The following is a 16,637-nucleotide window of genomic DNA, read 5'->3' as shown; positions in this document are numbered from 1 at the left end:
CTCTTTCTTGAGCTAACAACATCTCCTTGCTAGAAAAAAAGTGTGATCCTTTCAAACCAACTTACTATAATAACTTTTTGGAATGTGTGACCTAGAATTTTTAACGAAGTTTGCCGCTCAGCGGTTGGCTCACATCACTTCTAGCCCTGCTCTGATCCAGCTGCACAGATACTAAAACTATCATTTGGAAGTTAATTATTTATTGTACACCTCAATAAAACAGAATTCAGCTGAGCTCCCCTCAGGCAGTCAGTCAGTGTGTGACCCGTCTCCCTCAACTCCACAGGAGCAAACCCTGGCCAAAAGCTTCAGTACAAGCTCCAGCTATAGCTGCCTGACTGGATTTGCTGCCTGTAGCTGGTACAACAGCAGCCGCCTAAGGATCTGCCATCACTTGGGAAACAGAGGGGAGAGGCAAAATGGATTTGCCTTCATGCAGAGATCAGACTGGCTGAAATCAAACCACATTTTTAGCCTCTTCTTGCCAAGAAACGGAATGGAAACTGGCGCCTCTTTAGGCCACAAACAGGTCCTAAGCTGGACCAAAGGATTTTTCTAGCCCTGAGTCTGTCTTAATTCTACATCAAGATGTTTTATCTATCTAACCATCTACAGATGTATCTCAGATGGATTTGCATGAGGCAAAATTCTCACCTCTGTTACTGTGGGGTGCTATTGTGGTCAGCGTAACCCAGAGCACCTTCTCTGCCAGCAGCTTCTTGCCCTGCTCGTACAATAGCCAGGGATGAAAACATAATGGGGAACCAGCCCCTGCCTCGCCCTGTACCGTACTGAGATGATCAGTCCTATGAGCAGGACTAATCCTGCCTTCCCTCTGAATAGCTCCTTGACTGTGCAACCAGAGCTGCTGCTATAGCTGGGAAGGAAAAAGAGGTTTTATTGATAGAGGTGAGACCAATCAGCTACACTGGAAGGGAAATGAAAGATCTGGGCCAGCCGGGATCCAAAGAGAAAGATATTCTGCACTAAGAGTGGAAATGAAAGTTTGCTTGATTTTTCAAACCTGTAAATGAGAAAGTGTTCAACTGCAAATTAATCTGAGCCCACTCAACTGAAATCAACTGGGGTTTCAACCTTCAGCAGCAAGAGCTGGACAAAACTGCATAGATTGAACTTTCATAGTTGGAACCACTGAAAATGCAATAAAATATCAGCACTTTCACAAATGCCACTCTTAGAGCAATATAAAGGAGGGAAGCTTTGATTTGCTCATGTTGTTCATACTTCCCTTTGAGTTAGGAAACAGTCTGGGCTCAGGACAGTTCCCTCCCAAACTGTTACAGGAGGATCAAAATCTTGGGCCTCTACAAAGAACTTTTCTTTGCTACTAAGAAAAATACTTGCATGGATGGATCATAAGCCCTCAGGACAAAGATACACCTGCCTGTTAATTTTCTCGCCTTCCTCTGCTTTGAACTTTGCACACACATTTAACTAAAGTGGTTTTCTAAATGTCCAACTGGAGCAATGTTCGGATCCACAGACAGGTCTATGTCCAGGAGCTCCTGCTGCTGAAGTCAGCCCCATGTATCAAGCCCAGAGCCTGTAATTTGTGTTTGCAATATGTGAAAATATTAAGGCCTGAAAGCAAAGCTATAAAGGCATAAGCAGCTCAGACTGGTATGAAGCATCACTGATGCAAAAACCAACAGTTCCACTCCAATTCACTCACATGTGTCTGTGACTGTAGAGACTTGGAGGTGCCAAAGCTCAAGGTGATGCTGAACCCTGATGTCTGTCAGGGTGACCCCTGCCTTTCTTCTTGCTGCTTGAACCAGAACACTGAGAACCATGGACTTGCAGTGAGCAGCAATCAACTTCCCTTAGTAATAAAACATTCTCTGGTTTATACCATGCAAACATTAAAGACCACACATACTCTAGATGTTTTCTTTCCTGGTGATGAATATCAGAATGCATTCCAGCCTAAAAGATTATTTTTCTGCCTAAGGTAAGAAGTTGTATGTGAAAGCTATCAATTTTACACAGTAGACAGAAAGTAGATTAATGAAGAAAACAATAAATTTCCTCTTTAAGAAAGGAGATACAAACACATGAGCTGAGCATGTGGCAGAAAATGATTCAAGATCACCTTACAGGACTCCCACATATGCTCTTCAGGCAACTTCCAATGCAAAACAATCATGAGTACACCAACCTGTGTTCCACACTTGTGTCTAGTAACACCTATGAGGTACCATTCCAACAAGAACAACACTGAGACCACCACAACTTTGTAGTGACACTCAGTAAAAGATAAGACAAAATATCCCATTAGAAAAAAAAAAGTAATTGTCCAGCAATTGGCCACAGGGATGTTGATAATGCCATTACAGGCACATGGGAAAAGAAGTCACAGAATAGTCAGCCTGTTTATTTTCAGTAGTATATGCCATAGGAAGCAGACAGAAAGCACCAAAGTGATCCTCCCCTGCTTCTCCCACCTGTCCTCCTTCGGTGGATGTCCACACAAATGAGGTAAAAGTAGATGTAAAATTGCAAGTATGTCCATTTGGATTCCAGGGGAATAATTTAACTCTGTCCACTTATCATGTTCAAATTGCAAAACAATAACCAATCAACAATAATTTGTTTAGTCACAATCTTAAGTCTTATACCTCTAGGGTGCCAGATGGATGCTTGATACATTTTCAATACTAAGAGTAACAACAAAATGCATGTACCTTGCTTATAACTCACACGGAGAAATCTTAAACCAAAACTAGTTATGGGATCTGTATCATTGACTGTGATCAATTTTTTTTTAACTGAAGTCTATTGCCTTATTTTACTTGCCAACATCACAAGATACCTCAAACATTACAGACTGATCCCTTTCCCAACTCAGCATGGGAAAAGCTTGTGCTTGACCTCCTAGACCCATCTGACCAAATACCAGTTGGCTCTTACTGTGCTGTTACCTTAACAGAGAGGCAGAAATAGAATTAATTACATTAGCATATGGGACTTGTGATGTAAGTCTCTTCTTTGCTGATTCTGGGAGGGATGGAAACCTGAATTAATTACTATCTGACTAAACATTACGATCCACTTCTTTAAGATAAGAAACTTTTCCGAGGAAAAGAATAAAGTCAGTGTTTTACCCCGAGGCCAAAAGCAAAGCTGACAGCTTAAAGAGACTCTTGAAAGAGCTCAAGGATTGCTCAACCTGGAAGTAAAGGCTTAAGAAAACCTCCCTGCAGATCTCCTGCAACCCTGAGGTTACGTGACACCCAGCAGTACAGAATTTGCCTGAAGACCTGCCTGGAAACCAGACACATAGAATGCAAAATTCTGCTGGATGAATGAATTGAAGACAAAAAAAGGGACACAGTTGGAAGCAATGCAGAATCCAAAAGAAACAGCAAAAATACTAAAGGGCTCTAGACAAACAATCCAAGTGCAAAGGATCTGGGATTTCACCATGGACCACTCAACAAGAGTACAAACATTGAGTTCTGTGGAAAAGGAATTCAAAGTTTCTGCCTCAAAACTGCTATAAAATAAGAATATAACACACACACAAAGGGTCTGTAGAAGGAGCAGGAAATTTTCCATCACTGGCCCCATTCCACTCCATTGCCAATTCTAACACTGTGAACACACCTTGAACCACAGCTTGAGCAGGAGCAAAAACTCATCCCCTCCCTGCACCAATATAAGACCACACTAGAAGGTCAGACTTTAGCTACAGTACCAGATCCCCAATACATCCTTCCCCAGGTCTCCTCCCTGGTCATGGCACTGATAACACACTAATAAACCCACATTCTGGCAACCTCAACCTGACCACCCCTTCCAAACACATGGGAACATGGTGACAGGACCACCTCCTGCTTGTGCCATGGGTTCACCAGTGACTTCCCATGCAGCTGGGTGGCATTAGGAGAGCAGGCTGGTGCTAATTATCATGCAGAAACAAGATCACAGTCATTGAGCTGGCAGCACCAGGCATCTGCTTGCTCAAGACACAGGGCAGCATTCCTCTGCTCTGGTGATTCCCCAGTGTCACGTTCAGTGGGAAAGGTTGTTACAGTTACTATGAAAGGGTAATCTATTACAAATTACTCATTAATGCAAGTGAAAAATCAGTGACATAGTACTGAGTATGCCTGTGTCGTGCTAGCTCAGCGGCAAAACTTGGTTCATGCTGCTGGCTTCTCCTTTGCTTTTCACAGGACCCTTCTCAGCACAACTTACACACAGAGCTTCTCTCCTCTTCATCTGGACCACACAGGGCTTCCCTCTGTGGAGCTGCTATGCCTGGCCACACATGTACTCTCCAGTAATCAAACTGCTGTAAGACCCAACGAAATACCAGCTGCAAATTTGAGACCCTTTTGCATCCATTTCTGGCAGGTACTGGGATGTGCTAAGCATGCAGGTTGTGTCCCACAGCCATCTGTGCTGATAATACTTGGTGGATTTTGGAAAGCAGCCTCAGCAGGTAAGTCACTGGGCTTTCCCACCTCTGCCAGCAGTGGGTGGGGGCACAGCCAGTGTGGTGCAGGTAAGACCTGCTCTGTCCTGCCCTCATCTGAGCCTGCTCCCAAAACCTCACCATCTCAACACGAACTGCTGGAAGGCCTCTTTGCTGGCTACAGCCCCTTGGCTCCCCTCCAGAAACAGAAACAGCTCTAATTGTCTTCCTACTGGTTTGGCACCATCAGAGTGTTATTGCTGCTTCTGCATGAGGAGTTTTGCCCATGGTGGATATTCCTGCTTTAAATGCTCTCATTAAGGAGTGAGGACTTTGTGCAAGATCCTCACACGCAGCCCCAGAGCCCAGGTCCAATGCCAGCCTTGGGATGGGCACAGCTGACCAGCAGCAAGTCATGGGAGCAGCTCACACTCCCTACATATTCAGTCCTTGGTTTATTCATCTCAGCCCCAGGTGGCTCTTGAATATAAAAGAATTATGAAAAATGAGACAAGAACAGAGAGGTATTTAACTAATGAAGCTGGGATGGAAATTGGAAGCACATATCAGCCAAATGAAGGCAGTGGGTACAAAGAAGGAGCTGCCCCAAGAAGTTTAGTCAGGAGTCCTGCATTAGAGTCACAGTAAAAGGTGCATGGAATTTGCTAAGTTTGGAGCAAGAGCTGGGCAGGCAACAGAAGTGGGGTGGCAAAAGGGCACAATACTTGCAGTTATACTCACAGATACAGGGGAATTGTGGCTCAGCGCCACCAGGCAGGTGGAGGCCACATCTGTCTCAGAACAAGGAGTGGCCAACAGGCAGAATGATTGGGAAGGTTCAGTAAAAGGCTAAAGCTATCACAGACCCCAACAAAACTGGGAGAGAAGAGCTCCAGAGAAGTCAACAACCAAAATATACATACAAATACATGTACACGTACATCAGTGACTAAAAACGTGGGAAATGTGATAGAAAGGAGAAGCAGCAGAAATGGACATAAGACCCAGAGCAAGAGGTGGCCTGAAGCAGTTTATTTAAGTGATGACCAAAGCCAGTGTCCTATTGGCAACTGGAGCTGGACATCTCTCTGTAAGACCAAACCTTGAGGGTTTCACATGGAAAGGGCTCACAGGTCTGCTCCTGGCAGAAGGTCCCACTGGATGGGGGCTTGGGGAGGTGCTGCTGGCCTCATGAAGGCGGCTAGCACAGGGACACAGGATGCAGCTCTGCACCGTTATCACTGGAGTCAGATTGTTCCTCCGTGGGGCGCAGGAAAGCTTCGCTCTCCAGCCTTGCAATGAGCCACTTCCTTTTTTTCTTTTTTTAGGATTGAAATTTCTTTTCTCTTCCTCCTCCACCTCAAAAAAGCGGATATTTAATAATTGGGATCGGAAGAACTTGCTATCCTGAAGCGATGGGTGGTAGTGGTGCTGCACCTATAGTGACATCATGCTGTCAGCCTGGCCAAGTCCTCATCCGTCAGGGCTATTCAGTAAAACACAACTAATTATTCTGCCAGATCCCTGGCCAGATGACAAAACTGATTCATGGCACTAACTAAAAGAAAAGAAGGAGAGGGAAGTGCACCATTTCCTACAACTGAAACTACATTAACCTGTTACCCCAAGGAAAACTCTAGCCAAAGATTTTCTTGCGGCGGCTGAGCTGCATGCCAGACGGCTGAAATGCATTGCCAGAGACCCCTGTGCTGTGCTATGAAAGTTCATCTGCAGAGCACAGCTCCCATTTGATATCCATTAGCGTTGAGAGGAAAAAGATCTTTTCCCAGAACACCTGCAGAGTATCTTTTATGTCAGAGTACCTAAAACTGTTATCAGAAACGGCTAATTAAAACTTAACAAAAGCAAATATCTGTTTTTTTAAGCTGACCTGAGGATGCTGAAAACTAAAAGTAAGACCACGGAGACGGCTGCAAATGAAAGCTTTTACTCAGTCTGTTAGTCAATTCACAAGGGAAACTTTCCGGAATATCTCAAGTCTAAAATTACATCATTATGGCAAGGGCACATCAGTAAGTTGCTTATTAATCATTTCCAGGAAGATGACTATCAGAAAGTCATTCTTAATAGCACCACTGCCTGGCAACGTGGGGTCCCTTGCTCACCGCAGGGTGGGTACTTTAGATTTCCCTCACATGAATTTCCTCTTTGACCAAATTTCCACTCCTGTCAGAAGCCTGCAATGCAAATGCACCATTTCACATGTTCTTCTTAAAAAAGACTGGATTCACACAACACCCTACAACTATGACTAACTCCCAAACTCTCATGAAACCATTCTTCTCTGGCAGGAGTGAGAGACACACCTTGTCTAAAACAGTTGAGTGCTGCTAGATTTTGCCTGCTCACCTCTACTGCAAAGACATGTGAGACACCTTCTCTCACCAGACATAACCTCAGGTAGGATGCCAAGGTTCAGCACTGCCCAAGTGGCTCTGAACTTGCTCCTTGAATGAAATAACCAAGACTTGTTCATCATATACGTACGACCATAGCATCATTCCCTTTCAAAAGCTTGGACAATGACAAAAAGAAGAAATGATAAAGAGGGAGAGATGGAGGGAAAGAAGACAGGAGGACAAATAAGACTCTCATGCATACCTGGAACACTTAAGCTTGTATTTGAGAGGTGAGAACTCCTCCCTCCACTACATGAAGCAACTGAGAAGAGCAAGAAAACAAGGACAAGCAAGAAGCAAAGCATATTGGAACAAAGGAGGAAGAGATATACACCACATTGGTAAAATCACAGATGAAGTATTATTCTTGTGAACTATAATACAGAAGAATAATATCCTAAATGGGAACTCCGATACAGTGGGGTGAAATACAGCAGTCTGTTACAGCAGCACAGAGTCAAGTCCACAAGCAAAATTCACAGCCCTCCCAGCTACCTTTGATTTAATGAGTCCTGTGATCTGCTGCTCCATTCCTCCAAGGGTTACTGATGCAATGTGCCAGATTCCATGTTTCTTTCCAACTGTTCTGAGTCTCCTGCATCTGATCTCAAAGAAGGGAGCAGAAACAGCTGGAAGAGAGAAACCAGAATGGCATATTCCAGCAGCAACCCTTGGAAGAACAAACAACGACAGCCTTGTGAGAGGTGCCATTGTACCCTCGGCATATACGTTTGCATGTGGACATGGATCCACATGTCTTCTAGAAGAAACATGTGTTGCTCTGGCTGGTCACAGAGCATCAGAGCATCTCTGGACTTAGCATGATCAGTGCAAGCTGAGCAGACTGACAGCTCAAGAGCACAGCCACGACCCACAGTCATGGGTGCCAAACAAGTCATGCGTGCTAAGTGCAGCCTAATTTGGGCACCACACTTCTCCTCCAGTGGTACCTTTACTCCCTGAGCAACTCCACCTACTTTGCAGCATATGACCAGCTTGCAGCCCACAAGGGAACCCAGTCAAGGTCTACTCTGTTTAGGCTTTAAAGCTCCTGTAGATCTAGCTGCAGGCCAAAGGAGGAGGGCAAAATAGCAGGTGAAACAGGAGACCGAAGGAATAAGCTTCTTCTGAGAAAATTTAGGTATTTGCTGCCAAAGGAGAGGATTAGTTGTGAACATCAGGAAGTCAAGGAAGCAGAGAGCAGCAGGAGGCCACTGTAGATAATAGGGACAGTAGGAGCAAGGCTACTGCTCATCAAGGCACATGAAGGGGGAGATAAAAAGGCTTGTGCTCTTTCATATAAGCAAGGATTAAAGAGAGGGAATGAAGAAGTCAGGGAGATGGTGCTGCTGGAGAAAGGGCCATGAAGAAAAAAAAGTCTTTGAAAATTAACCATGGAGAAGTGATTAATAAGGGAAGAACTGTCAGGGTTGGTGTTAGGACCTCCTCATTTCCACTAGAAAGAAGTAAGACATTGCAACTTACAGCCAGATTTGGGGAGGGAAGGAGCACAGCAATACCAAGACAGAAGGATGTCATTTAAAGGACAGAGTACCAGACAGAGAGTATATCAGATTAGGATGGTTGGGAATTACATGTAGGAGAGAACAGAAAACTAGTTTAAGGTCTCATAGGATACTTAAGGCAAGAGAGACCAAAAGCTCTCTTGCCAGCTTTACAGCAGGAATCAAAGGGAAACTGCAACATTTATCTGACCGCAGATAATAATCTGCCCGCAAGATTTTTCTTGTAACAAATTCCTAGAAAGCACGGGTGCACCACATCTCTCCAGCTCAGCATCACTGCCACAAGCCCAGTCCTAGCACCCACAGCACCATTTCTAGAGGAGTCCCTCAACTCCACATCCCTTATTTCCCACTCAACTTTGCCTTTTAACTGCAAATAGCACAAGTATCAAGTCATCCAAGGCAGTAACAAAATGAGTACCTGGAGTATTGCAAGTCTGCCTGTCCCCTGAAGAGTTGGTTGGAGGTGTCCGGTGTCGGTAGACAAGATGTGGTTTATTGTGCTCTTCTTCATACTCCTGTTCCTCAAGCGATAGCAGCGGCTCTACAAAATAGTCCCCATCATCAGACTTGAATGTGCCTAGCTGAGAGGGACCAGAAAGAGGAACAGGAGGTCAGCTTTGCACGGTGACAAACCACCTAGCAGCACTACCCCACAAAGTGAGCGGTTAACATGGGAGGTGTGCTCAGTTCTGTGGCAACCCCTGTGAAGGCACCGGCTGAAGCTACAGCTTTGGTCACGCTGCTTGCACCCATCCTGGGCTGCACTGCTCCCTGCAGCCATCCCACTGGAGCTTACAGAGGGCTAATTACTAACCCACAGGAAGGGAGCATGAGAGGGTCACATCTGCCAGACCCTGTCCCTATGCCAGTGATGTTTACCAAGCCAAACCTGCCTGAAGGGTGATGGTGCTGCCATGTGCTGGAGGCCCCAGTGCAATCCCATCACGTGCTGGTTTCATACAAGCACCTCTCCCTGAGACAGGCTTTTAACCTCATGTAAGGACCAGAGGGAGGTGTCCAGCTAGTGAAATCCCTGCTTATGAGAAGACATCAACACTCCTAGCTGCATACAACTCTGAATGCAGATATTTAGCAAGTAAATAAAAAAATATCCAAGACAAAACATTCTGCAGCCATCCCATACTGCGATCCATGGCCAGTAGCTGGGAGGGAAGCCACACACACATGTGCCCGAGCCTAGGTGAACACATGCACTCAGAGGAACTCCTGGACTGAATGAAGTCAGCACAAACCTCCGGGGAGCCCCTGGGATTGGCACCCCGTGGGACTGAAGGACACCAGGACAGACAGAAGAGTCAGCCCTTTTAGGAGCTTCTGCTCATCCCGCTGCCAACATCCCCGCACCGAAGGGCACCCAGCTGGGGTACCAAGGACGGGGACATGCCCCTGGTCCGGGTGCTGGGTGGCTCCGCGGCCAGCGTTGGTGGTAAGCTCGCAGCCAGCCCTCATCGGCACCCCGGGGGCAGGCGGGGGTCCATGCCCGGGTCTGGCCCGCGGATCGCCCCGCAGGGTGTCGCTGGGTGGCATTTTTCCTCCCAAAACCCGCACAGCAGCAGCACCGCACCCCGAAACCCAGCGGACTAAAGAGCGGCCGGGGAGAAACGCCCAGCCGCGGCGGGTCGGAGCCACCAGTCGCGGTGAGGGGAAGGGGCGGGCCTCATCGCTCTGCCCACCCTCCCCCGCCCCGCTCCTCCTCCTCCGCGCTTCCGCCCCTGGCCTTCAGCGGGGTGGGGCCGGGACGGCGGGTCTCACCATCCCGGAGCAGAGACTGATAACGGCGGTGAGCCGAGGGCGGGCGTTGACGTGCCCCCGGTAGAAGCAGTGCTTCACGTCGGCGTCGGCCGCCTCGGCGTAGAGGCGCTGCTGGTCTGCGGCTGGCTCTCCCAGGAGGCTGACGGTGAAGAGCGGGGCGATGAAGGCCGAGCTGGCCGTCAGGTTGAAGAGGAACTGCTGCCCGAAGGCGGACAGCCTGTAGTGCGCCTTGGGGGAGGCGGCGGCGGCCGCCGTCCAGGCGTCGGGGGCAGCACTGGTGCTCCGCCGGCGCCGCCTGAAGTGGACATCGGTGGGGAAGGGCTCACCGAACTCATTCACTCGGGTAGGAGTCACGATCTCGTACTCGCTGAGCTTCTCCAGCAGCTGGGCTGCGAGGGGACAGACGCACATGCCTCTGAGTGAGGTGGCCAAGCCCCGCGGCCCCGGGGGGCGGCAGCGCAGCACTCCCCGCGCCCCTCCTCGAGCACCCCCTTACCTTGCCTGGGGTGCAGCTTGTGCCTCCTCGCTCCTGTCGTCAAGCCGTCGATGAAGAGCGTGGTGAGTGCCAGCGCCAGCGGCGCCAGCTGCATGGTGCTGCGCGCTGTCCTCGGAGGAGAAGCTTTCCCCGCCTCCGCTTCTTCTCCTCCTTTTTCCTCCCTTTCCCTCTTTTAATTTTTTTTTCTCTTCTCCTTTCGCCCCTGTGTCCCCCCTCCCCGCCCCCGGAGCGCTGCCGAAGGAAGGCGCAGGAGCCGGGCGGCGTTAGGGGCGGGCGGGCCGGCGGCGCGCGGGGCGCCGGGGGCCGCGCATGGTGCGCGGGGGCGGACGGGCCGGGGTCGGGACCGACGGGGCCGGGACGGGGGAGCCGCCCGCCTGCCTGCTCTCCCTCGCTTTCCGCCTCTCCCCCCGTCGGGCTGGTGGACGAGAGCTGCCGGGACTCAATTTAAAAGGGGCGTGCTCCATAGATCAAGCAGGAGAAAAGAGCCCGCCCTAGGAGCAGCCCTTCCTCCGCTTACCCCCATTCCAGTCCTTCTAACATGTCACTTTCATTCCCGACGAGCGCCGAAGTCGCAGGTTTTGGTTAAGAAAAGCCTCGCTGGGGCTGGACTAGGCGGGCGGGGGGAGCCCGAGCTACGGCTCCGCACACCCGGGTCCGGCGCCCGCTCCTTGCCGGCTCCTTCCAAAAGGCTGTGAAATCCCCGAGTGGCCCGGGCAGAGCGGCACTGGCAGCTGCCTGCTCTGCCAGGTCCTCCCAGCGGGGAAGAGTCACTTTGTCACTCACCGGGAGGAGAGTTGAGTTTTCTTACGTAATTAACGTTTTCCATTTTTTTTTTTTTTTTTTTCAAGGCAGCTTGAAGAAGTGGACCAGCAATTGAACAATCCCCTGTGTGACATTTCTTACAGCAGTTTTTTTTTTCTGCATTTCTAAGATAATAGGCAATTCAAGCAACTTTTGTTCAGGGTTAGATTTGTGTTGTGCAGTTTTCAGGCACCCTGAGGGAAAAGGAAGATGATATCCTTTTCTGAGTTTGTTTTGTTTTACAGTTTGAAAGGTCTCTGTAAAAATTTAAGACATCCTTTAGAGCTAAATGTAATTAATCGTTGTCTTCTACCCCTTCCTCAAATGAAAACCCAAAACCTTGGTTTAAAAGTTTTTTAAACCTTTAACTCCTGTAAGCAAGGCAAAAGAGAAGTTTGGAAGTTCAACTTGCTCTTCCATAGAAAATGTCAAAGTTTTTTACATTTGTCACTCAACTTTGGGACAAAGCACAGAATCGGTATTTGCTGCAGAAAGGGAAAGTTTTAAAATAAAAATCAATTCAGAATCCACTTCTGGGCAAAATGGCACCTTCTGACTCTTCAACTGGTGAAGTCCTACAAACCTCAACTATTACAAGTCAATTATTTATTTTGTATGATGAATATAAAAAAGAGTTAAGTAAAGCATCACCTGCAAAGCCATGCATCTTCAACCCTGTGACTGGCTGGCCAGGGTTGGAGGGCTGGGAGGCAGAGGAATCTCCAGGATTGTGGAGACCCAAGTCAGGACACCCTTAGGACAAGGTGTAATGGCACATAACCTCCCTGCGTGGCCTTGTGCCCACGTTTATAAGCCAGGTTTAATTAAAGTCTTGGATGCTTACAGTGAGATGACTCACCCATATTGGCTGGGGTGCTTCCAGAACAGAGTTGCCCTGCATGCAGTCAGTTCTGACAGTGGTGTTGGTTCTTCTCGCTGTGTCCATCCTTAGGGCTGGTGTGAGCATAGCTGTGGCTGCCTGATGGCTGCCCGCTTCTGGGGAGCAGTTGTCTCCCTGCTTCCCTGTGAGTGTGTAGGTGCACTGACACGCCCATTCTGGTATGTGTCATCTACTGCCAAGAGCAGGCCTTCCTAAAAACAAACAAGGTTGTATCGCCATGCGCTCACCTTGTTGATGAATGAACCTGAACCAGATTTGCTTACAGTGCTGCAAAGGGCTTGCATAGTAACATTGTCCTGTCCTTGCAGCTGATTGCTCATCCACACACATTGAGAAAGAGATCCTCAGAAGAGGAGCAAACCCAAACTTTTCTAAAAGTATGGCCTTTCCTGTCTCAGTATGAACGATTGTGGAATCCCCATCCATCCCACACCTTTTGTGTCCCAATGGAGTTGGAAAAGCCACCAAGGTCTTTGGGCTGCTGGATCAACAAAATACCATACCTCATACCATCACTGCATAGCAGCCAAGACTTTCTTTTAGGTGTGTTTTCTCACCCTGATTCTTTGTCTTGTCAAATAAATGACTCATAGCAGGACTGTTCTCTGAGCTGCAGTGCTTGCAGAGCACCCTGAACCCTGACCATCTTCCAGCGCCTTCCTACAATGTCCGTATGTACCTCAAAGCTTTCAGATTTCACAGAGAGAGATACACGGTGCTTGGGCTTGGGATAATGCTCCAGAAATCATGGCGAGAGAAGGAAGGGTAAGCTGTATCTTGAACTCAAGGTGGGTGTGGACACATTTCCCAGGAGTGCCAGGGGGAGCTTGTGCTGCCAGCTGGGCGTGTGGAGCAATATCGAGCAGCCGGTCAGGAAAGGCAGAGTGAGGAAAAGTGAACCGAGTTGCCTGAGGAAGGAGAGATGAAAAGCTGAGCATAGCATTAGGGCTGAGTCAGAGGGGAGGGGAGGAGGCTTACATGGAGCTGGTCCTGCTGGTATCCTGGGGAAGAGGGGTGCAGTCTTCAGTCCTCAGATCAGCATGGTGTTGGGGAACAGGTCTGGTTTATCTAGGCTGCAGGGTGCCCCAGGGCATCCCCATTTCACAGACATCCCACCACTCAGCCTCAGCATCCCCCCCGATGCCACACCAGGTGCTGGTGAGAGCTGCTTTGCTTCTGTTCAGCTCACTGTCACAGGAAAATCTATCAAAGCTTTGGATTTTTTTTTCTCCTTAGTTTTCTACAAGGTAACCAGTTAATTTGGCTCTGGGGTGAGGTTTGAAGGAGCTCAGGAGCTGGCATGGAGTGAAAAGTGACAGCACATACGTGTGACTTGGTTGGGTAGGGCCCTTTCCTTTTTGGCACTGAGCTGAATGGAGCAAGGCTGTTTTGTGGAGCATCCTCACAGGCCCACCCACTGATCTGAAACCCCCTTCCTGAGGGAAGGCAAGAAACACGGCTCCATCATTTAGAAGAGGGGATCCAAGGCATGGCACTCCTTTATGGGGCAGAGTTGGGAGTGGACTGAAGGCTCTCAGGGCTAAATCCTGGTTTTGCAATGTCACTAAACATACATTTATGCACGCCATGCAGCATGGCATGACTTCCAGAGCCATTTCCATCAATATGTACAAGTTGTATGTTGTGTGGCATTTTGAATCTTTACACCTGGAGATTAGGAGGTGCAGAATGAAAGCTGTAGTGTAAATAGATAGATTATGGGGAGTTTAGAGAAACTAAGCTGCAATCTTAAATTCAAATAACTTTCCTATTAGGAAGGATCTATTAATACTTACGGTATGGTAATTGTGCTGGCTCCAAGTCCTCACCCAGTCAAAAGTAAGACGTAAGAGCCCATACCTACACATAGAAAAATCTCCTTAAAACACTGGGAATTTCGCCTAGATAAATACTGCAGAACCTGAGCTGCAAATGCCTCTTTTATAAACTACAAAATCAGAACTTGATCACAAAAGCAAAACTTCAGAAAGAAATTTAAGGCAGTGCACACTGCTGCAAGAATACACTCGAGGAACCCAGATTTCCTGAGATTTTTGCACTGCTTTCCCCCTTGTTACCATTTCCTTTTCCCTATAGGTGAGGCCATCCCCAGTACTAATCTTTGTTCTTTGTGGCTCAGCCGCTCTGGGTAAGCATCATCTTCCTTTATCTGCTGCCTCCTCTTGCTTGCCCAATGATTATCCCAGAAGGCAGATGGTTTCCCTTTGATGGTTGCTCCTCAATGCCACAAGATATCTGAAGACAGCCAATGTTTTCTCCTCCTGTCTAATCTGTGTGGTCAGAAAGTGAAAGATTGCATTCCCTTCAAACAGCTGACCACCCTCTCCTGCCTCTCTCATTCATCTGCTGATGCTGGTAACAAGGATACCACTCTGGGCTGCCTTCCTCTTCATTTTGGAAGCTCTCATAAAGGCTTCTCTTTAAAAGACATTTTCAGCAGTTGTGTCAAAGCTGGACTTTTACATTGTTGTAAGCCTTTCACATTTGTTTGGAGGGACTGAGACTTGCAAATTTTTGGTGTATACTTAATTTTCAAACTTGCTATCTGTGCCAAGCCAACTCTTTTTTGTCCTCATTAAAAGGATTTAAATATACAGTTCGACTCATCTACTGTAGCCCTTTAAGCTCCTGCTTCCTCCCTGGTGTTCTCTTCTTACCCCATGTATTGTGCTGCTGCCATCAAGGTGTGAATCACTGGGTTGTTTGGGGATTTGCTCCTCGGACCTATAGGAGGGTGAGAAGTGCTCCCTGCCATTCCCAGCAGTACCAGCACGGCAGTGCTATCACTGCTGTCACACCTAGCTGTCTGTGGGCCCATATCCTGGTCCCCATTTCAGGGCCAGTGGCTGAGGGAGATGTGAAATGATGTGCCAGGATGCTTCAGAGCCATTGCTGCCATCCCACTCCCCTGAATACTGAGATGCGCACACTGAAGTTATCCAGGGAAATAATACCCAAACATCCTTCATCTGGGTCCTGGGTCAAACTGTGCAACACAGCCCACGTAGATGCTGCAAATGTGTGAGATTTTCATCTTCAGGTCAGCATGGATGGACATAATGATCCCTTGAGGCTCTCCACTTGAAACTGCTGGTTCCAATTCACCCCTCCCCTGCTCCCAGCGTTGCTGCTGACCACACACTGCTCCTTTTCCTTACACCTCTTATCTGCCAAATGGAAAATGCTCAGAGTAGCCCAGCTTCTGCATCTTGGTGCAGTCTGGCAGTTCCTTTGGCCTGATAAGCTGTTATAGATCCCATCCCCCTTTTTACTACAGGTAAACCTGGGACAGGTCCTAAAGTAGCTGAGAAACAATTCTGAATCTTCCCATTTTTGTGCAAACTAAGCCATGTCAAGCTAAACATATTGGTTTACCTTTTGTTTGACATGCTATAAGTCAAACAGGACCTGAATACCCTCCTCATTACTTGATATTATGTATATATGCATCTATGCTGTGTTCCAGGTGCCTTTGCCAAAATATTAACAGTAATACTAGGAGGACTAAACGGAGCAGATGTTCTGTAATCCCACACCAAAAGGCAACCTGGGAGTGTTGGAAATTATGCAGGTACAAAAAGTTTTATCCCTTGAGCCATGTACTTTTATTATATAAACGAATTATTGTAACAGCTCTCTGAGGTGTCACCATCATCTTATGAAGAGGAGGCTGAGATGGTTGATTTGGCAAGGAGCATGGGGTCATGGAGTTCTGACCTCATGGTAGTTCCACCCTCCCTCTCTATCTTGTATGCAGCCTAAGTGTATAATGTAATATTTCAGAACAGGGATCATTAAACTGTAAAACTCTATTTTAGGAGTGTTGTTTTAATTCTTTTCCCAAATAGTAGATTGTCTCCAGAGATAACAACATACAAATATCCATTAGAGCAGGGAGAAAGCTAAGCTACTTTACAGATATCAAGTTCTTTTTCCCTACACTGTTTGATTTCCCTTGGGGTGTAACAAGATACCTAGCTAAAAGCAAGGACATCTCCCTGGGGGAAGTTATTTGTATTGTGGTAGGAAGTCTGTGCCGGTTATAAAACTCAAAAAAATTGTCAATGGCCAAAGAGTGAGAATAGTTTAGGCCTAATCCAGTGTCTGTCAAACAAAACTCATCATCAAAACCTCCACTGACTTGGAAAAGTGCAGAATCTCTGTTGTTTCCAGGAGCTATTTTACAGCATCACGTCTTGCTTATTAATATCCACCTGACAAGCATATATAACATCCAGTATTTCCTTACCAAGAT

The 16,637-nt window shown here is 47.5% G+C and overlaps 1 protein-coding gene and 1 long non-coding RNA gene across 13 annotated transcripts in view; one reads left to right on the top strand and one right to left on the bottom strand.

The window, feature by feature from the left end:
- The window catches only part of ADAMTS9 (ADAM metallopeptidase with thrombospondin type 1 motif 9), an 81,860-nt gene extending 70,346 nt beyond the window's left edge, over positions 1 to 11,514 (bottom strand). For all 12 annotated transcript variants that reach the window (XR_006013908.1, XR_006013897.1, XM_042014863.1 and 9 more), the window contains exons 1-3: positions 10,660 to 11,514; positions 10,164 to 10,552; positions 8,809 to 8,971 (exon numbers count right to left, since the gene is read on the bottom strand). Coding sequence is in view for 10 of the 12 variants with exons in the window: in XM_042014863.1 (XP_041870797.1) it covers positions 8,809 to 8,971; positions 10,164 to 10,552; positions 10,660 to 10,753 (646 nt within the window). In the remaining 2 variants the exon portion in view is untranslated. The remainder of the gene's footprint in view (positions 1 to 8,808; positions 8,972 to 10,163; positions 10,553 to 10,659) is intronic.
- On the top strand, positions 10,546 to 16,194 carry LOC121658263. The gene is made up of 2 exons (XR_006013910.1): positions 10,546 to 10,721; positions 11,508 to 16,194. It is a non-coding gene; the product is annotated as an uncharacterized LOC121658263 (long non-coding RNA).
- The last annotated feature ends 443 nt before the right edge of the window (positions 16,195 to 16,637 follow it).

Source organism: Corvus kubaryi, unplaced genomic scaffold (genome assembly GCF_017639235.1).
Source record: "Corvus kubaryi isolate FWS band 111438036 unplaced genomic scaffold, C.kubaryi_AGA036_p1.0 136, whole genome shotgun sequence".
NCBI lineage: Eukaryota > Metazoa > Chordata > Aves > Passeriformes > Corvidae > Corvus > Corvus kubaryi.
Note: the sequence above shows the minus strand (reverse complement) of the source record. Positions and strands in the feature narration are given on the sequence as shown.